Genomic DNA, 23,831 nt, shown 5'->3' on the forward strand with positions numbered 1-23,831 from the left:
ACAGGACACTTGAATAGTAGACATCTGAATAGTAGACATTTGAATAGTTAACATTTGAGCATTTGAGGATTTTCCTTTCAAAGGAAATAATATTTGGTCCATGGGACTATGCAAGAACAGCCTGGCACTGGCATGTCCTTCCTATACTTCGGAGATTTTACCAGGTCAAAACCTGAGACTGACTTCAACAAACTCCATCTCACCTCTTGCTCAGTTTAGTAGCTCTTCTTGAGGTTGTTACATTCGCTTCATCAGCAGATGGAGTTTGTTCAGTTGTCATGTCATGTGTATATATGTTGACGCTCAAGTTTTCATTTTTTCTGGGCATTTTGAGGACTTTTTGTCCATGTTCTTTAAAAAGTTGAGTTTCAAAGTTCAATTTTTACACTAGAACTTGTAGTTGACAAAACAGTCTCACCTCAAGGTCCATTTAGTAGCTGTTCTGGAGCTTTCAATCATATCAGATGATCTTCATCAAGTCTAAGTCAAGTCTTAAGTCTGCATTTTTGAAACTTGAGTCTGACTTGAGTCTTGGTGTAAAGTTTACAACTCCATTATAGCCGATAAATATCATTAATATCTTATAGTATAGCCTTTTCCACCAAATCAAATATACAAAGGAAATTATCACAGTCAGAAAAAGCCAATTTTTTTTAACATTTTGGAGCACAGAAGTTGTTTGAAGATGCCGCACTTTACCCCAACCCTGAAGCCTCACCTGTTTTTGCTCACAAAGGTATGACACAGTTCATTAAGACAGACTAGTGACGTAAAACATACAATCGACAAAACAACTTTCGCGTTGTCAAGAAGAAAAGCGATGACGTGCTTTGTATTCACATCTATCCATCTTATTGTGGTGTAATTGGGTCAGGTCACGGTCAATAATACAGTATGGTTAACATTTAGTAAGATTTCCAATTAATGTGTTTCCAAAATAGACCCTTCTGTTGTGGGACAGCTGGGGAGCCTTCTGGGGTCAAGGTTCAAGCACTCATTTGGACCATGTTACTGTACAATGCAGGACTTTTCCTGCCATGTGTCTGCAAGTTGGATCCTGTGCAACACGTACATAGTAAAGGCTCTGTGAGTGCAACGGTACTGCTCTCTGGTCTCCTGAAGGGTACCTAGTTACTCTCCCCTAACCTCACCATCTGCATCACGCTGCCATTTGGAGCCAAGATAAATCACAGAAGCCTCTGTCCGTGCTGGGAATAGCTTCGTCCAGATAAGAAGGTCAAGGGTCGCATTTCTGGCCAAGGTTGACTGTCCTCAGGGCTAAATAAAGAGCCTAGGAGTTGTAGCACAGGCCTGCACAGGCCCTCACACTCAATTAGGATCAGAACAACCATCAAACTTGAACTTGGATTTAGGTAACTGAAAGACAACAAAGCGGAGCAGGGAACCTTCTGGATCAAAACGTCAGCAATGCACAGTAACACACACTTCATCCCGATATATTGTGAGGGGATTAGCCATAACTGACTAATGGATTAATAGACAAACAAGGAGGGTTCAGTTTATTAATCAGTAGCAGCTGTTTTCAACATTAGTCCGCCATTTTTGCGCTGTTTCTAAGGTGTTTGTTTATTCTGCGCTAACCTCACAGGACCTGTGACCCAGCCAGTGGCACGTGAGAGCAGAGACTCAGTGTGGGAGGTCACTGCCATCATTTACATCCTAAACACATGACAGGCTGTCAGGCAGAGGTTAAAGCAGGTCACACAGGACACGCCTCTTTACACATGCAAAAACAAATTGTTACTTAGATCTACACATACAGGCAGTGGATGCAGTGACAGTATAATGTAATGCAGGAAACGTGATCTTTGTTTAAAATTTAATTTGAGTCTTAGAGGTGTTGGTTAGAACAGATGGTCATTTTTGGGGCTGAAATGTGTGGTGGTTTTGTGTTGCATTATATTGCTAGATGTTTTTGTCTATGCATGCACATGATGCATTTATTTACCATGCGTTGATTCAGCTAGATACCGCTGAACATGTACCAGTACTGCAGCAAGGGGAAAAAAAGGGAGAAAAAAATAACTTGAATGTTCCCGATGTGTAGTAGACTCTCTGTCAACCCTGGCAAAACCATTCATATGTAAAGATGCACACTGAATGGATATGAGTAGAAGACAGAGATGAGTCCTCCAAATGAGAACATGGCCCAGCCAAACATTAAAAAACACTGATTTTCAGGTTGTCCTTTTAATCCTTTGATCCCTTGTGAAAAGGCTAGACAGTCATGCTGCAGTGATCAGTCAGGGTCAAAGTCATACTCCACTTTCCCTCCTCCCTCCCTTGCGCCTGTGTCTCCACTGTAGTTTAGTCGCTCCGGCAGCTGGTGGTGCTGTAACACTTGAGCCTTCCGCTTGCTTTTGCTCCTACATAACAAGGCTGTCACCTATTCTATCCTCCTTTGTCCTCCCCCCCTCCATCACTCACCTCTATACGTCAACGCTGAGCTACTGCAGCATCCTCCGCCAGCCCCTGAGACAGTCTGCTTTGATGGGGTGAGTGGGGACCAGTGCCCTATGCAAACTAAACCACACTTGGGAAAAAAGCATCTTGGAAAAAAAAACAAAAAAACTATGTGAAATATAAAGAGCTGGATTTTTCACATCCATCAGGCACCTTATTTCAACGATCCCAAAGAAAAAAATGGAGCTTTGGAAAAGGGTTGTGGGACTAAAATCAATACTTAGATGTTGACACACACATGGACATGCAAAATGAAAAAGTGGCCACATCAGTTCACATTGTCTTTTTTAAAAAGCGCATGGTTCAATACCACAATGTCTGCCACTAGGTCATTTGTGTGAGTGGTATTAATTGGGTTCCCTGTGAGGTCATACAGCCAGCGGCTCAGTTATGATTCCAGTGGGTAAATATTTGCCTGTACTAACCCTCACTAGGTGCCATAATGATTCTTTGTGTGTTGCACTGTGTACAATGTGTTTCTGTGTACACATCGCTCACCGCCTATGTCTGCCTGTGTGTTTGTGTGTCTGTGTTGCAGCTCAATCCCCCCAACATTCCCTCTCTACAGCTGCAGCTCGGCAGAGTTTGATCAATAACGTGTCCTTCATTCTCAAGTCGGGCCTGACCTTGGCAGCCTTTTGTCTCTTTCCAGGGGCCAGAGTGCGCATGTACAGGTTGGAAAACAAGGTTCTCAAAAAACCACCCTTGGAAGGAAAAGAATTCCCCCCACTGCCTCCACACTACAGCATTCTAATTAAGAGCCTAATGAATCATATATTTATAGCGTTCTTATCTTAGCGTAATGAGGTGATGCCACTTTTGAACTCATTTGCTAAATTATCACAGGCCACACTCAAATGGAATAAACTTCCAATTCCTGGCATATGCTGCTGCGTTCATTTTCACAGTGCAACGTCATTGGAGACGGCAGAGCCAATATAAACCTGACTCAAGAACAAAGAGCACCTGTGTGCACTCACAGATGACAAAAGGTAAGCTGTGTGTTCAGAGACATTCAAAAGCACTAAAACATGGAGGACTGCCGCAGAGGGCAGTGGGAGTTGATCTGATGGATCTGTTTACATGTTAATGCAGCCTGACATAACCTGCAGGTGGCACCATTTATAGATAAGTCCTTCAGCCACACTCCTTTTTACTATCAGTAATGGGTATTTGAATAGTCAGCAAATGTAACATTTTCTTGGACAGGTACATATTGAATCTGTCCATAATGCAGCATTAAAACAGGCAACAAGTTACTTTTATATGCATGGGTATTCTATCATGCAGTCACATGCTCTATGATTTACTCTAACGGATACAGGCAAAGGTCAGATGTAGGTACATACTGGACTGAAGCAAACGCTCATCATACGGAGATATAGGGATACTTTTAGTGAAATTACTCATGTTCAATTTGAAAACAAGAAAGCCAGACATAAATGCTGAATGAGGATCAAAAAGCTTTCATTTACAAATTCTGTTTTTATCTTGTACATAACTTGAACATAATTTTATTTTGAATTACTACTTTATTTTGGTTTATTTGATCATCAAATTACTTGTAATGATGATTGCATTTGTACATGAGCTGTTCAGTAATGGGTTTCTGCAGGCCAGTCCTATCAAGATCAATTACAAAATTAGCACATTAGTTCTGATAAATTACAACATTATGTTCTAATCCTTTTGAAGCCTTGCGGTAAAACAGTGGTAGATCTGGGCCTCGCTGCCTGCTCCAGGGATAAACTTTGAGTGATTTAGCGAAAGAAGAAAAAACAGAAGTCCACCTTTATTCCACTGCTACAGTCCCACTGGCACTGGAGAAGCCTGACTGATTATTCAAGAATTAAATCAAAAGATATTACAATATGAAATGAAAGTCTTTCAAAATTAAGCTTGTTGAAATTATACTGTTACTTCAAACAGTTGAGAGAGAAAAAAAGTTTCTATAGTTTCCCTTGTTATGTTAGCACAAAAATGTGTAAATAATATACTTCAAATCAGACATAGATCAAAACTCAGGATTTATTAACTTATTCGACTTCTTACAAAAACAAACATTCTTCGGGACTTAAGGCTTTACAGAACCAAAAACATAGGACCATAAGACAGTTGTCCACTGATGCATCAAATACTGGGAAATAAAAAGGAAAACACATAATCTTCACTACACTTTCCTCTTTTGGGTGCTGATGTACAAAACTGTGAAGAGAGAAAAATAAAGAAGAAAAAGCATTAAAATTTGCAGTTTTACTGAGCAACATAATGAAATCTCTGAGACCAATCTGAAATTTCCTCAAACATAATTTCTTGTTTTATGGTCAGTTGATGTGATCATGCGCCAAACGAAAATGTCTCAGCTTTGCAGAGGTAAAGCATACTGTAATCTCAGTAACAAATGGTTGAGAATATCAATATCTAAAATGCAAGTTATAAAACACTGAGGGAATTTAGTGTCAGATGATCAGTTAAGAGGAGAAAGTGGAAAATAGCAGTAATAAGTCAGAAAATAAAAACTAATTAGTTACCATAACTCAGACAACATTCATTGTGTGTTGTCTCAACCAAATACAGTTGACCCCAGCCAAAGAACTTTTAGTTTGTTTGTTGTTTTTAATGGAGGTGCATATGAAAATGCGTATTTATTGAAAAGCTTGCGACAATGGTGCATTCATATGGAACTGTTAGTTGGTCATGAAAGCGATGTTCTGACGTTTGATGCTCCGTGCTGTTTGCAGTCACCCCACCCTCCACTTCCCATGGTTGACCACAAATAAATTCTCTGTGGGGAAACACTGACCCACTGAAGCAGATCTCGTTGTGGAAAAAAAAAAAAAAAAAAAAAAAGTGAGGTTTCTCTTCCTAGAAATAAAATGTTGAATTGTTTTGTACTGTATACTTATTACGGGATTCTGGATAGAGGTGTAAGACTGCAGACTTTATTAAGCAGCAGTAGAGTAGAGTTATTATTAGTTTTAAATTCTTATTTAAAATTTTTCCTAGGGCTGTTGGCCCATTTATTACACGGAGCACTCCACTGGCCAGAGTGACTCACATTCAAGAAGGATTCATACAATAGAGCCAATACATGCTTAGAGTCAGGGAAATCTACACAGATGGATGAAGATAGGGATTTAAGATGAAAAAAAAAAAAATTCCTCAAGTTTAAGTTCCGAGTGTAGGGTGATTATTAATTCATCAAAAAGCTGGCCAACTTTAAAGAAAAAAAAAGGTAGGAGGGCTCCCAATGTCTGTTGCTTTGAGCTTCCCACATTATCAATATTCCATAGCAAGGCCTGTTTCATGGATTTAAAATGACAGTTCAGACTGTTCTTTAAATATGCAAATGAGGGCAGTTAACAGAAACAAACATCTTTAAGCACAAACATCAGAAAACCATGTGATGTGATGATTTTCTGTGTCATAAAACTATTCTGTTTGTGTTGTGACTCAAAATGTTTTGTGAACTGGCACCATGTGGAGCATTTAATTTTTATCCAACACGTTTCCTGGGGCACCTGTGCCCACAAGATCATCAGACAGAGCTGATATACAAGCATCAATAACACTGCTAGTGAAATACTTATATTAATAAGGGGCACTCCTGTGATTTAAAAAATGAACTCCCTTAAAGAAAAATTATTTCAATGTCTCTCAGTTGATAGAACATTACTGTGGATGTCACCTGAAGTTTCAGCGTCCTGGTATTCTGCAGGCACGCTCACGCTTATGGTTTACTGGGATACTCGAATACAATTGCAACATCTTTAATGTTGTTAGTGACGCATATGCTTTTTCTGCCATGAAGTCAAAACATCTGCTGTGAAAAAGGCCTTCGTTAGAAACTGGATGTGTAAACTATGGCTTACATAGTTAAAGGAGGACGTTACAGTAATCAATCCTTTTGAGCTGCTAATATCAATAGAATAAAATTGCTCAAATAATAGCTTCTTTTAGTTTGGTATGACATTGTTCGTAGACTAAATAGAATACCAGGTAATATTTAGCTAATGCACTTTTCCAACTAAAAGTCATCATTGTCAGACAAAATTTTCCAATCTCTGCATGCCTACACAATATTGTTAGTAACTTGGCTACTCTTCTGATCTCTTGTAGCGAACAAAACCATACCTGCGCGTTGGATATACACTAAATTGGACGTCTGTGTCTACAAACTTTCCCCAGAGAGAGCATGTCCCTAGACCTCACCTAGCAGGCTACTTTGCTCAATTAGCTGGCTACTCTAATAGTTATTAAGCGCACTGGTGTATGTCATAATTGGCCCAAAATTTCAGTATAGTAGCAACTGATTTTGAGGTTTTGTTACTATGTAGATCACTAATGGATAAACTGCTCACATGCGGTAATATGTTTTTAATTATGAGGCCACTTTCTTTACAGTGAGGTGCATCCCTATTTGAAACTATGACAATTTTCAAACAAGCAAACTCATCTTAGTGGAGTGTAAATGTGGATTTGAGAAACTACTCTTACCTATGAAGAAGTATAAAGTGCATATAAGACAGAGGTTATGTTGTGTGAGCACAGGTGCTGTGACCATAATACATGTGCATAGATTTAAAAGGAGAAAAACTGTGCATTGTTGGTCAAGATGACCACCACTGCCTCAAATCTTAAACAGCCAAAATATCTTTAAAACAGAAACATAACTATATGTTGGACCATCTCACCATTGTTTCCTCTGAGAAAAGCATCTCCGTACTTGTTCTTGAGCTGCCCGTTGACATACTCCTCTGTCTGCTCTATGGCAATGTTCATGTAACCATCCAGGCAAGCCAGGACACCTGCAGACAGACATTAATCTGTGTGTGTGAGCTAAATTGATTTAAATTCTTCACTTTTCAAATAAACACGTGGATAGGTTGTAAAACGCCTGCTGCATCACCTCTGTAATCGACACCTGAGTTCAGTTTGACGACAACAGGTCTCCCAATTATCTGTTTCAGAAAGTCACTCGGGGTCTGCTTTCTTAGACTCATCTTGACCTGGATCTGAAAGGACTGAAGGTAAACAGCAGATGATATGATCGCAGTCTGTTTCAACTTGCTACATTAGCATAATACCAGCTAACGTGCATCATACCAAATAAACAAGCAGTGCTCGATGGCGTTCATTCGTTTAATTAAACGGTAGGGGTTTCTTTACGATGAGCATTATGCGTAGTAATGTTTCTACTTTACCAAACGCAAACACAATAAGTAATGAGACTGTGCGGATAGGTAGCATTAGCCGCTAGCTAATTAGTGGAGCTAACCGGCTAAATGCTAACACTTCAATGAATATGCGTGCACTTAATGGTGTGAGAGGGTCGTTATCTCCATTGTGGAATCGAAGCGGACTGAACTGAGTTGCACATGTAATTAATTGTGTTTTATTTTAATAGTTATTAGCAGTAGCTGCATGCTTAGTAGAATTTCACTTACCCGGTGGACGTTCTCCAAACGCTTTATTTGGCTTGGACCAATCAGAGGCGTGTACTATACGGCGGCCGAGTGAGGACCAAAATCTAAACGGCGCGGTGGCAGAGCTCGTGTTATCCCTCGAAAACTTGAGAGAGAGAGAGAACAGCAGCCAGACTAGTCACTGAGACAAAGACAGCGCACTTGTGTTGGGGTTTGAGAATATAACATGTTTTATTGTTTTTAAGACACATTTTCAGTCAACGGATAATCAACTTTGAACACAGTTGCACTGTATCTGTGCAGGGTGGGACCTACAGACAGGCGACAAATTGAAGGAAAAACCAAAATAAAGTGTCTTTGTAAGGTGCTGCATCAACTCAAACTGCTAGAACAGCTTTAATGTGCCTTGACGTTGATCCTACAAGTCTCATGCACTCTACCTAAGGGATGAACACCATTCTTCCAAAAGATATTCCCTCATTTGGTGTTTTGATAATTGTGGTGGAGAGCAAAGTCTAACACGTCAGTCGAAAAATCTCCCATAGGTGTTCAGTTGGGTTGAGATCTGATGACTGCAAAGGCCACAGCATATGATTCACATCAGTTTCATACTCATCAAACCATTCAGTGACCCCTCGTGCCCTATGGATGAGGGCATTTTCATCATGTTTCTCCGCTCATTTTTCAGGTTTTTCCTTTAATTTTGTCACCCGCCTGTAAATTTCTACCTAGAATTAGACATGAGAAAATAAGATTATTTTAAGTTGAATGTTTAATAAAAAGAACAGGATAAGTCTGGTGATATTCTGTATTTTTTTACCGTCACCAAAAGTCAAAAACAAACAAACCAGGAATTGATCCTAATAACAAGTGTTGTCTTTGTATCAAAATCCTAACATAGAAGCTTATTCCTCTGTGACATAGCTCTTCATTGTTGACCAAAAACTATATAAAGAAAAAGCACAAAAAAAAAAACATCACTGCAGCACACTGTTACATTGAGTGACAATTTCCCTCATTTAGATGAACATTGGAACTGTAGTTTATTTTGAGTCAAACCCACTTCCGCTGTTCTGCTGCTGTAAAAACTTATCAGGGCACCAAATCTGCGCCCCTGAAAATAGTCCCATACCAATACGCTTTTTACTCTCTATTATTATTTACAATATTATATTATTATTTTTTGGTCTTTTCATGACATTTGTTGACAATAATGACAGTATAGAATATCGCCACCTTTATCCTTTAAGTATTCTAAAATACAAAGGCAATACGTCGACATGCTGCAAACCTGCACTTATTCTCCAAAATTGGTTTACAGCATCTATTTGGAAATAGGTTTGCTTGATGTGTTAGTTATTTTACGCATCTATTTAAAAGTTATCCAAAAAAAATGGTCAGAAGAGCAAATATTATACAATTGGTGTTATAGGGTTAGGCAAACAGAAACAGAGAACATAATGTGTTATTATGCACACTTACCATCCCGAGCAATATGTCACCCTTAACCTGACCAGAGCTCAGAAGTCTATTTGTGCTCGGTTAAGCTCTGGCATCCTGCCTTTGGCTGTGCAAACTGGTCGCTTCCATTCAGTCCCCTGAGGAAGACAGAAAGTGTCATCTGTGTGATTTGGATGGGGCTGAGAAGGAACTGCATTTTATATTCTACGGTCCATTTAGTCATGATCTTAGCGTTAAGCTTTTCCTGAAAATGTCAGGTGGACATCCCAGTCTATTTGATCTGTAAAACGGATGTAGATTATAGTACATGTTTACATATACAACATCTGGTTTAGCTCAGTGTGTCTTAAATACCTACCATCAATGTATGAGAGCATTGTATGTTTAACTTGTTAGGTTAATATCTGATATAATGTGTTTGATACATGTATGCAGTACCATGTATTAGCTTTCTTTCCTTTTGTTTTCTGTTGCTTCTGAAGGTAATGTAAGTAGTGTCTTGTAAGTAAGTGAGTAACAACACTTTATCCCAGCTCCAAATGGACATTTTTGAGGGAAAATGTACCATAACAGACTTTTCCTCTTGGTATTTGGTAATTTGGAAGTGTTTGTTTCATATTTCATATTTTCTCCTCATATAGCGAGCTAGCTAGCTATAGCTAGATCATTTTAGCTTCTGGTTGTTCAAAATCAGTCTTAAAAAAAACACATAATTACTACCTGGCACAGAAGCAGTCAAGGCAATTTCAGCTAAAGGTAACAACAAAATCCAGATTTAAAATAAAAATACACCCAAAAAAAAAGTAGACACAAAACTGCTGTTGTGATAACTGACACAGCCATTATCTTGAGAAAAAAAAAATCACACGATTAAAACTAAAAGCTACGTTCATCTTATTTACACAAATGTTTTGTTTTCATCCCAGTAAAATCCTTTAAAACATAATGTACTAACTCTCATGGTGTGAAAGCGATCATTTAACTTTCCCTTTTCGGGATCTTAATGCCTACTATTAGTCAATTCATCGAATAGTTGATTGACAGAAAATTAATCGCCAACTGTTTTGATAATTGAAGAAAACATTCCAGTAATTTTCAAAGCAAAAATTGTAAATATTTGCTGGTTCCAACTTTTCAAATGTGAGGATTCAATGCTTTTCTTTGTCATATATGATAGTAAAATGTTTGAGGGTTTGGACTGTTGGTTGAATAACATAAGCAATATAAATACATCACCTTGGGTTGGGGGAATTATAACAAGCATTTTTCGATATTTTCTGAAATTTTTAGACAAAACAATTTAACTAAACTAAAGACAAAACAGTATTCTGTTCTTCATCAGGCAAAAGGAAAGAAAGACATTGATGATAACAGTATAAATAGTATAAATATAGTAAAACTATTGAAAATAATGTTTTGCCAGATTTTTCCTGACATGAAGAGAACATTATATTTTAATTTCCCAACTATTAGGCCCAACTTTAATTAAGAGGCCCATAAAATTCTCATTTTTAGGATTGTTTACTTACTCTAATTCCTTAACCATAAATCATTATAATACCGCTATAGCAATGTTGCAGATACTTACAGTACTGGACAAAAATTTTAGAACACCGCCACTTTTAAATTTTTTTTTTTTTTTTGTAATTTACATAGTTGAATGTCTCAGTGTTTCTGGAGTTAAAGTATGGAAAAAAATAAATAATAAAGACTTTCTTTTTTTTTAAAGGAATCATGGAATCTTAAATCCAAGATTTAATCTTAAATTTGACTCATCCAGCAGCCGTACACACTCGTGGTGTTCTTTCTACAATGGAAATCAAATATTGTTCAGAAAGTTCGTCCCAACACTGTTGGAGAACTTCCCATGAATAAGTTGCACTTGTAGTTTGCTTTGCTTTCACCTTCTGTCCAGTTCATCCAAAATCAGCTCCATGGGATTTAAGTCTGGAGACTGTGCTGGTCTTCCGTCATTTGAAGCCACCGTCTGGTTCTTTTCTACTCATGTTTTTGGTCATTATCTCTCTGTAGGATGAATCCCTGACTTCCTGCAGCACAGTATTGTCCTAATAATGCATCAGACTTGGAATAGCATAGTTTGTTCCAACACTGCCTTTGTACAGACAGAGGGTTTGTAAGTAATCAACAAAAGTTGCAGCACCTGTGGCAATCATTTGCATTAACTTTCAAGTCTTAATTTACTTCCATAGCTGCAGGAGAGCTGTAAGTTAACCAATTTCTTATTCCCTGAAAAAGGCCTGTTTCCTATTAATTATACAGGATTTTTCAGCTTCTGGTTTTAACCTATACTTTAAGGTGATTCACTGGACTTGGACTGCTTTCAATTTCAATAAAGACTGGAAAATAGAGGTGTTCTAACACATTTGACCATTAGTTTATACTGTGTGTATGATACTTCAAAGTGAGTTTAGTGATCTTATTACACTTTAGATTATACTCTGTGTATGTATATATATATATATATATTTGATCTCCTATGAATTCCTATAATCCTATAATATTCTAAAAGAGACATCAGCGTTGAAATAAATATAGTATCATTTTAAAATGCATTATAGCTTTGCTATGTTTTTTTATTTTTTATGAGTGTAACTGAGATTAAGCATCCTAGAGGTTTCAGATCCTTTCTTTTTTTATTCTGCTATAGCTATGATGTGTTGTGAAGGATAAGAGAAAGTCTACCATCTGATAAAACTCTGGTTGCTGGGTGCATGACCCGAACGCTGCACAGCTTGGGAGGTACATGAAAAATGATGTAGGGGGGAAATAGGGATGAAATGGTGAGGTGAAAGATAGAGGAGGATAGAGGGAGGGAGGATGTGCCAGTACGTGTTAACAGAGACAGAGAGGTTGTGAGAAAGAGAGCGAGAGAGGGAGAGACCGAGAGAAAGAGGGATTGTGAGAGGTGGAATCATAAAGTACTTCTTGTGTGTCTAGACAGGTTGCTTGTTAGCAGGGCATGGCTAGCCCTGTGGAGGCTAGAGGTTAATTTGGTATCTGCTGCTGTGTTAAACTAAGGTCAGTACTACAAGTCCTTAAGTCATAAACAAGAGTGGTTAAGAGCCATGTATACACCTAGGCACCGGTTAATGAATATTCAATGAAGACTTTTTTCCCCCTTTGTCCCCTGTTGCCTGTGTTGTTGCTTGCTTTATAAGAAATTTTGGAAAGAAAAACCACAGTTAATCTCTGTGGCCTTCAAAAATTACCTCTGTACACTTACATTTACTTGTCCTTTGTTATCATAAAACATGGCCTTAGCCACAATAGAAAGTGTCTTTTTTCTATTTGAAATGTGGCACACTAATTATGCAGCTCTGTCCCTGACTGCACAAAATGTAACTACCAATAATTTGATTACTTAATACATTAAAACCAATAATGTAATACTAATATGTATATAAGGCCATAAAATTTGTGATTAAAATGAAATTTAAACTTACGACCCAGGCTATATCCTCTCCGGCATTTGATGCAGATTCTTAAATATGCAGCTTGGTAACTGAATGGGCAATGAGAAAATATGTGTGAGCTGAGTGCCCACAGACGTGCAGAAAATTCACAGACAATAGATAATACTCAACCTGAAACTGGGGTTCACTGTGAAAATTGACAGTGTGGTCTAAAATTATCATCAACATCACATCCCATTTTACCACGGATTACATCTCAGTGATGGCCACACATTCTACTGCCTATACGTTATATTGATAAAAGTGCATAGAGGTACATCTCTAAAATTCCAAGCATTTTTTTTTTTTTTTTTTTTTTTACAGTCCCTGTAATAGCAGTTAGATACATAAGCATTAAAAGGCTTTGTCTTTGCTTCTAGTTTCTAACCAAACTGGACAAACAGTGAGTGAGAGTTAGTGACTTTCCTTCAAAAATGCTCTGACCATTCAGTACAAGAGTGGTCAGCCAGAAAGCACAATAGCAGTGTTGTCAATTGAGAGACAAATCCCGTCTCCATCTCCAGACCCCCTAACCCCGAGGGGCGGGCTAGAGAAATAGAAAGATTATGGTGACGGGAGATGCTATTGTAGGTGGGAAATGGGGGACTGGGCCAAAGAAGGTAGGGGCTCTGGGTGAGTGGGAATAAGAAGGTGGGGCGCATCCCTCTTTTATCCAAAAGTAATATGCAGGATGGTGGTGGAGGTGGGGGTCTGCGTGGCAGAATGAGGAGAAAGTCTAGACTGCATTGACCCTGCTGAAGCCAGGTTTTCTCTTCAGGTCAAGCTTGATATGGAGAGGATAATGGAAAAGCTTGGGGGAGTTTTCAAATAAAAAAAAAAACAGATTGGTAGACAGAGTATCTCTGGACTTGCTTCTATGTAATCCCTAACTGTATGGAGGTAATAGCTTGGAAGTGATGGGAAACCTTTCTTCCATCAAAAAGGGGCCAGGAAACCTTAGCTGCATGGCTTGATTCTTGGATCTGTTGCCTTTGCAGCACCAAGGGTTGTTTTAGATGGCTGACTTGTTCAAAGCTCTTGTGACTCTTTCCATGGCTGCCCACTGTTCATTTAACTGTACAGCAGCAGAGGTGCTTACCAAAACAGGTGGTCAGATCTTCACATCCACTATACATCCCATATATGAGTTCTGAATCCCTTTGTCATAACCTGCACAATAAAGAATGAAAATTCATAAGCTGCGGTGAATTGCCCACAAGGGGAGCGCAGTGAGTATCCCTGTGCTTTGGGTTTTGCTCCTTATTATTTCCGTGCCAATGACAACTTCCACTTAATGACTCAGTTGTGAGCACTGACAGTTGACAGCGGTTGGCTGGCCTGGGGCCCCCATGCTGAGAGCGGGGGGTGGCGCAAGGCAGACGAGGTGGGATGTAATCACTCCCTGTAATTTGGAGGAAATCCACTGAGCGGCTCACAGTCAAGATGAAAGCCCTCCTCTCGTTGCATCGCTCCACAGCCACCAAGCTCCACTGCCTGCAAAAGCTTGAAAAGAGGTTCAGAGAACCAATTCTGCCTGGGTGGTGTCCCCCCGGGGGTTAGTACTGGGACCATCTCAAATCAGCTACAGCCCTGGAACCATGTACTCTCCCCAAGGAGAGGCACAGTAGACAGACAGTCGGACTGCCCATCCTGTGCTGTGTGGCCCAGGCGCAGCCAGCCAGCCATCACACAACTCTCCTGAGATCCTCCTTAGTGGAAAGAGAGTTCAGTGGAGCTTATGCTGAGGGCTCTGCTTGTATCCGTCTGTCTGTCTCTCTGTCTTTCTGTCTGACGCCCTCCCATGTCACCTTATCCTCCTGCACTTCCTTTCAATGTCTCTTAAAAGCGGGGAATGCATTTTAAAAACTCTACATCCGGTGTTCCTTTTTCTCATATTGGGGAAGAAAAAAAGGAGCATTACACAATACTTAAAACGAACTATTATCAACAATATGAAAAGTTTGTGTGGATGAGTTTAAGTAGAAGCACCCTGTCATAAAAATAATTATGTACACAGTAACTAATAATTACACTTTTTTAACCTCAGCATACTGTATTGTCTAAATGTCAATTTCACAAGAAAATCTGGCTCAAGCCATGAGCAAATTGCTCAGTTTTGTCACACAACACTATCCTACCAAGTTGTCAAAGAGACACTGTAGTGGTTTTGGTTGATAGATGGTGAATGGTGCTTATACAAGGAGCCACTCCAGTGCGCCCATAAATATGCATCGTGACATTTGGAACAAAGCCGCTCGTCCTCTCTTTCCTGATGAGCTCTGTCTGCATACTATAACATATTGCCATACTGTCACACCTTGTGTTTCATAGCCAATCTCTCTGTTCATCAACTTGGCAGATAACCTCTAGATGCTGACAGATGATATGGGGGATGGCATTAGGGCTCTATTGTATGCAAAACCGGTATGCAATTTTCCGACAGTGATGCTTATACAAGTAATTAATAATTAAACCTTATTATTTTGTGATCTATATGATGTATGGTTATATAAATATTTAAAAAGAAGGTTATACTCTGTGTTTTCAAAATCTTGTTTTCCTGGCAGTTTGGAAAAAGTCAGTCAAATTTCCGTACTGATCAACCACCGGTCAGAGGTGAGGACATGTGCTCACATTGACAGACCATAGTAAAGCAAGTGCAGAAGAATGCCCCCTGTTCTCACTGTAGCATTAAGAACATAGCTGGCCTCTTTCTCCAAACACCTCATTGCTTTAGAAAGGAATAAATATCCAAGACAGCCAGGAGCAGTTCCTTTCAAATCCCACACACACACATATCTCTCTCTCTCCTCCGGGTCTCTCTCTCACTCTTTCTTTTATGTCATTTGACCAGCAGTGCTTCCTGCCACTGAGGACCTGTGACTCAACAGCCAGAATACAGCAACCTTCTCTTGCCCATCCTGTTGAATATTCATAGAAATAAGAAGACCGAAGCTCAGACCCATCCATCGAGTATCCATCCACATTTATATAAAAAAAGGAAGTGTGTATGTGTGTGTTGGGGGGGTTGCATCTGAACGGGTGCTCTGAGAGAGGGGGCATGGGGGGCTGTTTTACACTAATTTCTTTATCCCTTTCACAGGAGTGCCATGTTACAAGAGAATTCCTGAGGCGAGCCAATGGCCCGATAAATCTGCCGGAGCCTCTCTCTCAATTTGTCTCCGAGGAATGTCAGCTGGCAAGCGCCCAGACACTGAGAACCTCTTTTCACAATGCGCCAATCTAACAGACGAGATCCCATGTTGGAGCTACAGTACAAGGACTGGCATGGATAAATTGCCACGTGCCTTATCTAGGTCTCTTTATGTCTAACTGTCTGAGGTCTCGCTCCTCACATGGCCTCCGAAGGCCACTTCCTCCCAGACCTAACGGTTAACCTAAGCAGCTGAGTGGATGACATTGACAAAATGCAGGTGTCAACAAAGACGAACCTGTGATATGACACAGATATTGTGTCCTCCCGCATCACTCCATATGACCCACAGTGTGAACAGAAATTGTCCTGTTTGGTGTCGTTCATCACTGTGTGGCGCAGTCTCCCACATAGCTCGGTCCAGGTGGTGGAATGGCAGAGTGGGAGAACATACCACATTTGTGTGAAGATGCAACAACTATCTCTCTTTTTTCTTTCTCTCTCAATCCCTCCCTCTTCAAACAGACTGCTGTAGCACTCTTTGTACTCTATTTAAAGGTTGTAGGTTAGAAAACAACAAGATGCCTTCCCACCTGTACCCCTAAATGAGTCATGAGCCATGAATGAATTCATCCATTTATTTATGTACAGTATTTGCAGGGAAAATACATACACACACATATATGTATGAAAAGGAGTATGAGGTTGTTCTTTTCCTTTTTAATCACTTTTTTAATCACTGATTTAGAAATAACTTGCTGTCTACCATCAAATTTTATTAATATTACTGTTAACATTGTCTTATAAGCTTACAGAACCTTAGCTCATTTTAAGAATGGAATTAAGTTTGTGTTTATATAATATAATTCAGTAATTAATTTCAAAAATGCATACAGACATTAGTATTATCCTCCAGTTACATTGCAGTACAGTTAGACAATGACCGTGTATGTCTATTTCTATCAAAATGTGGTAATCTGAAACTATCAAATGATGCAGGACAAAGTAAAAACCCAAATTAATACTACCTTATCCTGTACAACTCTGAAATTTCAACACAGCCAACCACACAAGCGTATTTAAGGGGTTCAAGTTACTGCATGACAGTTGGCATGACTGTAAAAAAAAGGCTTGTGCCAAGTGGAGCTGCCAATTCTCAGCATGGCTGGTTTTAATATTTTAATGTGTTTCATTACAACAGTATGGGCCAGATAGCCTTTCTGACGTCCAGACAATTGTCTGCAAATGAACAAGATTACATGACAAGCCCTGAATGACAGAGATACCCACTGCGGCCTACCCTAGCCATTTATCTGATGGTAGCCTAGCAACAGATCCCTGACCTGGCTTTGACCTCCACCCGATAAGGTCAACACCTGAAGGCTCTCCCATTGGAGGGCCGGCCAAGAGAGAGGTGGAGCTTGGGGATGTAGGGAGACAAAGGACTCACAGAGCAAGGGCAGCCTCCTCTGCATACAGTTCCCTGCTCCCTGCTGACAAAAGATGTTCGACAAAAGCATACCAGACCTCTTTATGTGTGTTCGTTATACCTGTGTGTCTGTGTGTGTGTATGTGTGTGTGTGTGTGTGTGTGTGTCAGAGGCAAGCCAATCATATAAGACCAGTCAAAGAAAGAAAGAATTTGCCAGTGCAGTATACCCCCTTAACAAATACAGATAGCCGAGGTTTATTTTACACAGGGTCAAAAATGATTCCCCCCCTCAACACAGCATCAATGAGAGGAAAAACAGCAACTGTAACCGCTCATAATGAAAACTATGGTGGTGACAAATAGAAAAGATAGATTATGAAAGAGGTGCGGAATGTGAAATTAATCGACCAGAGCAGCCCACCCTGATGGACAATCCCCACTTCTCTATCATTTCTGTGCACACACACATACAGACCTCACTTGGTTTAACAACAGTGATATGGAAGTTAATCCAAATTGTGATAGTGGCAATATCCTATTAGACCATGGCAATAAAATCAAGCTGAGACTGGTAACACATTACAGATATCAGAACATGTTCAGCATGCTCCATTACAATATGAAGTGACATTAATCAGCAGGGGTCCTCTTACACACACACAGAGGCATAAAACAAACATGCAGATCATACACAAGGACATACACAAACCTAAAGTACAGCTCAAAAGAAAACATATTCGAGTGCTGAAGTGCTCCTTCAGCGGTTGATATTTTAAATGTTCATATTTTCAGTGGTAAAAAGAATGTATCTCTGGCCTTCTGCTAGATAAATCTAAACATATTGTAAATATTAAAGACAGTCAAGCAGCCGAGGGCAGAGAGGTAGACAAATGAATATCTGTTCATAACAATTTTTGTATATTATTTTTGCTCATCCAGCTTCTGGAATAAGAATGTGATTTAGAGGCAGGTGGCAGTGTCGCTGTCCTAGTGCTCTGTGGCATTCTGTGAAAAACATTCTGTAATTCAGTGTGCAAACTGCTTTAAATGATAAAAAAGCACATTGTTTTTAGAACTGTGTTTGCGAGGGGGTGTGTCACTGATTAGCTCACTGATTCCTTTCAGTTTTTAGTCGGTGTTTAGTTAGACTGGGCTGTGTTTTACAATGTGCATCTCTCTTTCTTTCTGATGTGCATATTCACTGAGGTGTTGGCACTGCTGGGATGATCATTCAGCCTGTCAGGTTTGGCACTGCAAGCTAAAATAACTCTTGTCCCTGACTCTAAGGACCTTCACTTCCCTTCAGGGCCTTTTGCAAGACCTCTGCCCCAGTTCACCCAGGGCAACCTAGGCTCCTCCTCTGTGTATGTGTGTGTGTGTGTGTGTGTGTGTGTGTGTGTCGTTTTGTGTGTTTGCACTGTCTCCTTACTGCGGGAAACTGTTGAAGGTCAGAGGGCAGGAAGTTGGCCACCTGCCTCTGTCACACTAGTAAAACTAGTAGAGCAGAGAGAGGAAGCAGTAGCATGAGCGTAAGACATGCCAGAAAGAAAGTATGAGTGAAAACAGTAAGTATTTGTGCGTGCTTTTCTCTGACAGCTGAATTTACAAAAGGGTCAGGGACATCCTTAAATAAGTAAAAATCATTATCATTTAAGTCACATCCTCTTAAATCTCCTGCTCTTTCAGATTTTTTCACTGAGCATTTTGTTGACCTTTGTGAAACCTAATTTATCGGATCTGCAGACTTTATGCCTGATTAAAGGAAACGACTGCTATAAGCTTTTGTGCCCTAAGACAGCCGCTGAATAACCTGGTACAGGGATCTGTCCATTGGTATTTGCTAGAGGTGACAACCCTTCTCGCTCCCTGCATAAATGTGCCAACCGAGGACGAGCGCATAGAAGGCCAGAGGGCAAAAAGGGAGTGAACCACCTGCTTCTGTCACACTGTCAGGATGAAGGCGGACGAGTGCAAATAGGGTGAAGTGTGTGTATGTGTAGGGGTTGGGTTGGGGATATTGTGTAGGAGGGGGACAGGTGGCACGCCGGACAGCGCTGGCACAAGCCACCCCAGGATTTATCACTCAGCGACAGTCACGGCTGGGCAGAGGACAGATGTTTCTGTTTACCCCAGGGCAACATCTGACTGGCCGAGCCTAACGTTAGCCCAGGCAGCCTAGCCTGCACAGGGCAGGGCCTGAGAGGATAGAGGAAGGGGGAGAAAAAGAGACCGAGAAAAGGAGAAGAAACCGGAGGATGTTCAGTTTGCCCCCAAGGCACGTAAGCAAGTAAGCTCATTTCTCTAGTCTGCTCCATCCTCCACTGAATCACCTGAAACTCATTTAGACCCCACTAACTGTTGTGCCACTATAGGGAACCATTTTAATAACTAGTAATAATACCGACTGACAATATGAGCTTTTTTCAAAGCAGGGAACCTGCACCAGTTATTGGGAAATGAAATAAAACAATTCTAATAGACCTGGAGTACATCCTACATCTTCACTTAGTTGGGAAAACAGTCACAAATGCCCAGCACTTATTGTGTTGTTATTTAAGGGCTATTCGGTGAAAGCCTTTTTGCATTACTGTATGTGTATAGTGTATAGTGTGTGTTCTAGTTGGGAAATTAGAGCGCTGTCACTTGTAATATAGCTGGCGCACTCACCCCTGGAGCAGTGAGGAATGACCTTTAGGTTCAACCCTGAGTGAGGTCATGTCAGCGTTGCCATGGCTACTATCAGCAGACTGTCCTGTTGCCAGCATTACCTCAGCTGCCTGGCATTGTCGGGGTCAGGGAAAAGGCTGTGACCTCCCCATGGTGATCAAATGCAAAAGGGAATAAAAACTCCACCAAGAGAAACACTAGTAGTCTGGTATAGCTTATTTGCTGTTACTGCAATTGTTTAGCGGAAATCATGGCACTGGATGTAGAAGTTTTGAATTTCTGATGATTCATATCTGGAATAAGTTGGCCGGTTAAATTGAGTTTGATATTACATGAAGTTTGCTCTCATTAATTACTGGTAATGTGGTGTAATAAGCAAAGGGTGAATACACAGAGGAAGATTTAGTACTGATTAAACCATCCAGCATAAAAAAAGAAGCTTAAAGGAGAATTTCAGCTGCACTGCGGTTGTTAATTCTAGAATTAACAAAATTAAACTTGCAAGCATAAACATCTCTCTAACAAATTTAGAAACCCACAGAACAAAGACATTTATCTGTGATTTCATCAAATCGTACAAACCACAGCTGCCACATTACACTGATTTAGTGGAATTATAAAAGAATTGTTTGCACTGCACTGCATTTTATAGACATGGTAACTGATGTGAACCAGAAATGTCTATCCATGCTCTTAAGGTCACTTTTTGTGTCTTTTACAATTTATATTTATCTTACCTGTGCACTGGCATCACAAACATATATATGCAGGACATACTCTTAAATTTATAACTCTCAGCATCGGATGTTCAATGAGCAGAGCTATAGTATATCCCAAGCAATGGATAAGTAGATATGAGTGCTTTAACTGAGAACTTTTCCCCTGATGTAGTTCAAGAAATCATCTCGAGGTCTTGCCGTATGCATATTTTGTGCTGAACAAAAACCAACACATTCTGCAAAACACAGAAACCTAAAGGATTTGAACCTTTTTCTTGCAACAGCTTATCCACTCTCTAGTCAGAGCACCTGTCCATAGACTGTCTATCTGCAGGTGCATGTGGGAAACACAGCTGTCTATACACACACACACACACACACACACACACACACACACACACACACACACACAAACACACACACACACACTCACAAAAATTGTAATGTAAACCACTGTAATATTCACAACCTGAAATTATCCTCTCCTCAAATTAAAAACCTAATGGGTTTTCTTCGTCATTTTATGCAGGAGATGCAGTAATATATAACTCTTTTCTATTTGTGGAACATGTTTGTCCACTCTCCTCCTGATAGGCCCCATTTAATCATGTTGTTCTGTTTCCTAATTAGCAGAAATGCAAAGTGTCTTTGTCACCTGTGGACAGCCAAGAGGGCTAATTTGGACTTTTCACTAATTGCCACGGTAACGAGCCTCCTGCGCCTCCGCTGGGGGTGGGTGGAAGGCATGGCAGGAGGAGGACTGGAGGATGGAAGGATGGAGGGATGAAGCCACAGCTCTCCTCACACACGGCCGAGGTGTGAAAGAACGCGGCAGGCCAACAGAACGCAGCCTGGAGGAGTCCAACAGCAGGGAGTGAGGGACAGCCTGCGCTGTGAAAAAGCCCCAACACCCAGCTGAGAGGGAGGAGGATTCAGCCCTGGCCAGTTTTGGTCTCTCAGCTTTGATGAGGAGATTACTACATTGGTCTGGGTAGCTGCTGGACATTTTTCTGACACTGACACCTGATTTTGCCCCCACCTGATTAAATACCGGTTCCCACACAGTGTACCTTTTTTTCTATTTTTTTTTTTTTTTACTGTTCTTTTAATAGACAAATTCTAGGTATAACTCAGCAAGCACTTTTTTAAGTTAGTGGCTTGACATGTTTGAAAGCTGTGTGCGAGAAAAGGGGGTAGGAGGAGATGGTGATAAAAATAAACCGTTGTACAGATTTATAATGTTTGATAGTGTGATGATGAGAACGGTTACTCTATAGACTTGTTGAAATTGCAGCTTTAAGTTATTAATTTTCTTCATGCAACTTTTACATAAAGAAATCACAATGAACTGGAAAACTATTAAAAACTTTGCAATAAGCAAGACTTTAAATGTCTTTCTCTCTGAATAGTATACAAAGACCCTAGATGTACTATGATACTATTGATACTGATGCTCTTAATAGTCCAAAGTACTAGTATTAAAATTAATAAAAGCACATAGCAGCATATGTTGAATGTATACATTTACAAAATCTCTGTCCAAACTAAGTCATTTAGTCAATATTAACACTATAATATTTATTTTCAGCTTTTAAATTCTACCGTGCTGCTATTGGGCTAAATATTTTTAATTATAATAGAGATTTGGATATGGTGGTAAATTTTCTGTTTTGCTAAATCAAGCTAAATTCATTCAGTTTTACATTCCTCTGCTTTATATAGTTCACAGCGGTCGAGATGTACATTCACGTGTGCATCATTCGCATAAATTATTACGGTCCCTCGCTATCCTATTATTATTTTTGAAGGAAATTTAATGGATTCCTTTAATGAAATTTGACTCCATCAATATGGTCTCCCTGCTGAATTATGTCCTCTTCGCTCTTTCAAATACATTTTCTTTTCAGCAATACACCCTGAAAGCTTGGGGGCACCTTGTCCGTACGCTGCTCTCGGGGGCGAGCTCCTCGAATGTGTGCGTGCACGCAGTAGTGTGTTTGAGTGTGTGCGTGTGTGTGTGTGTGTGTGTGTGTATGTGTGTGAGTGTGTGTGTGTATATGTGTGTGTGTGTGTGTGTGTGTGTGTGTGTGTGTGTATGTGTGTGAGAGAGAGCGTGTGAGTGTGTGTGTGTGTATATGTATGTGTGTGTATGTGTGTGTGTATGTGTGTGTGCGTGCGTGCGTGCGCGCGTGTGTCTGCTCTGCTGTTGCTGCCCTTTGATCCCTGCATTAGTGTTAGTTAGGGGCTCGGAGACACACTTGCACCGAGAGCAGCCATAGTCAAGACACGGCAACAACAACAGCGGCACCTCCTCCGCCTGTGTTCCCATTCCCCAACAATACACTTTAAACCGAGCAAAGCCAGGTGCACGACCAAGTCCCTGCCATCACTGGCGCCTCCAGTCTCAATGGGAAAAACCTTTTTTCTTCTTATCCCCAAACAAGGACGAGAATGTGATTAAAAACGGGGGAAAATGCCAAGGAGGAAGCAGGAGCAACCCAAGCGCCTGCCTTCGCGTAAGTGTGTTCACTCGATTTGTGCAATTTTAACGGCTCTCCGTGTGTTTTGCGCAGTAGTTTAGGGTTAAAGAGGTGAAACAGACAAAAGACTCGGCGTAGGTTATTTCTCCCTTTTTAGGTCCGAGCGAGGCAGCCATGTTGTTGGCGATGGGTAACGTTAGCTAAGGCAGTGAGTGGATAAATGATACGTGGCTTTATTAAGAGTATAATCGATAAAGGTCCGGTTCCGCTAAAGGTTGCGGTCAGTTGGCATATGTGTCGGTTGTGTGTGAGGAATAACGGCCGAGCGTTTTCGGTAAGGGGTTCGCCTCTGCTAGGTCGCTTTTCGGGTAGAAAGGGGAGGATCTGGGAGTCTGGCCGCAATAAAATGAAGGGTCAGTCGGATCAGACAAGCCAGAGTCTGGCTACCCATACCCTAGTGTTCCTATTTAGCAATAGCGCTATCTAGCAACGCTCGGTAAACTTCATTTCCTCGGCAATAAACGTCCAACTTTCAC

The 23,831-nt window shown here is 40.4% G+C and overlaps 2 protein-coding genes across 3 annotated transcripts in view; one reads left to right on the forward strand and one right to left on the reverse strand.

Annotated features, from left to right (window-relative positions):
• Positions 1–4,494: 4,494 nt before the first annotated feature.
• lsm6 (LSM6 homolog, U6 small nuclear RNA and mRNA degradation associated) lies at positions 4,495–8,061 on the reverse strand. The gene is made up of 4 exons (XM_040145134.1): positions 7,932–8,061; positions 7,394–7,508; positions 7,179–7,292; positions 4,495–4,689 (listed from the first exon to the last, which is right to left on the reverse strand). The coding sequence occupies exons 2-4, from the start codon at positions 7,485–7,487 to the stop codon at positions 4,655–4,657; spliced, it is 243 nt and encodes an 80-aa protein (XP_040001068.1). The 5' UTR covers positions 7,488–7,508; positions 7,932–8,061; the 3' UTR covers positions 4,495–4,654.
• Positions 8,062–23,032: 14,971 nt separating this feature from the next.
• znf827 (zinc finger protein 827) overlaps positions 23,033–23,831 on the forward strand; it is a 67,125-nt gene continuing 66,326 nt past the window's right edge. For both annotated transcript variants that reach the window (XM_040144866.1, XM_040144867.1), the window contains exon 1: positions 23,033–23,331. In XM_040144866.1, coding sequence (XP_040000800.1) covers positions 23,289–23,331 — 43 coding nt within the window. In that variant the 5' untranslated portion in view covers positions 23,033–23,288. The remainder of the gene's footprint in view (positions 23,332–23,831) is intronic.

Source organism: Xiphias gladius, chromosome 15, assembly GCF_016859285.1.
Source record: "Xiphias gladius isolate SHS-SW01 ecotype Sanya breed wild chromosome 15, ASM1685928v1, whole genome shotgun sequence".
In the NCBI taxonomy this organism is placed as follows: Eukaryota; Metazoa; Chordata; class Actinopteri; order Istiophoriformes; family Xiphiidae; genus Xiphias; species Xiphias gladius.

Excerpts from the sequence above, each read along its gene's own strand:
- lsm6 (XM_040145134.1), bottom strand. The coding sequence starts at position 7,487 with ATGAGTCTAAGAAAGCAGACCCCGAGTGACTTTCTGAAACAGATAATT. Across the intron at positions 7,293-7,393 it reads CTCAGGTGTCGATTACAGAG|GTGTCCTGGCTTGCCTGGAT; the intron begins GTGATGCAGCAG and ends GTCTGTCTGCAG. Across the intron at positions 4,690-7,178 it reads TTTTCTCAGAGGAAACAATG|TTTTGTACATCAGCACCCAA; the intron begins GTGAGATGGTCC and ends CTCTCTTCACAG.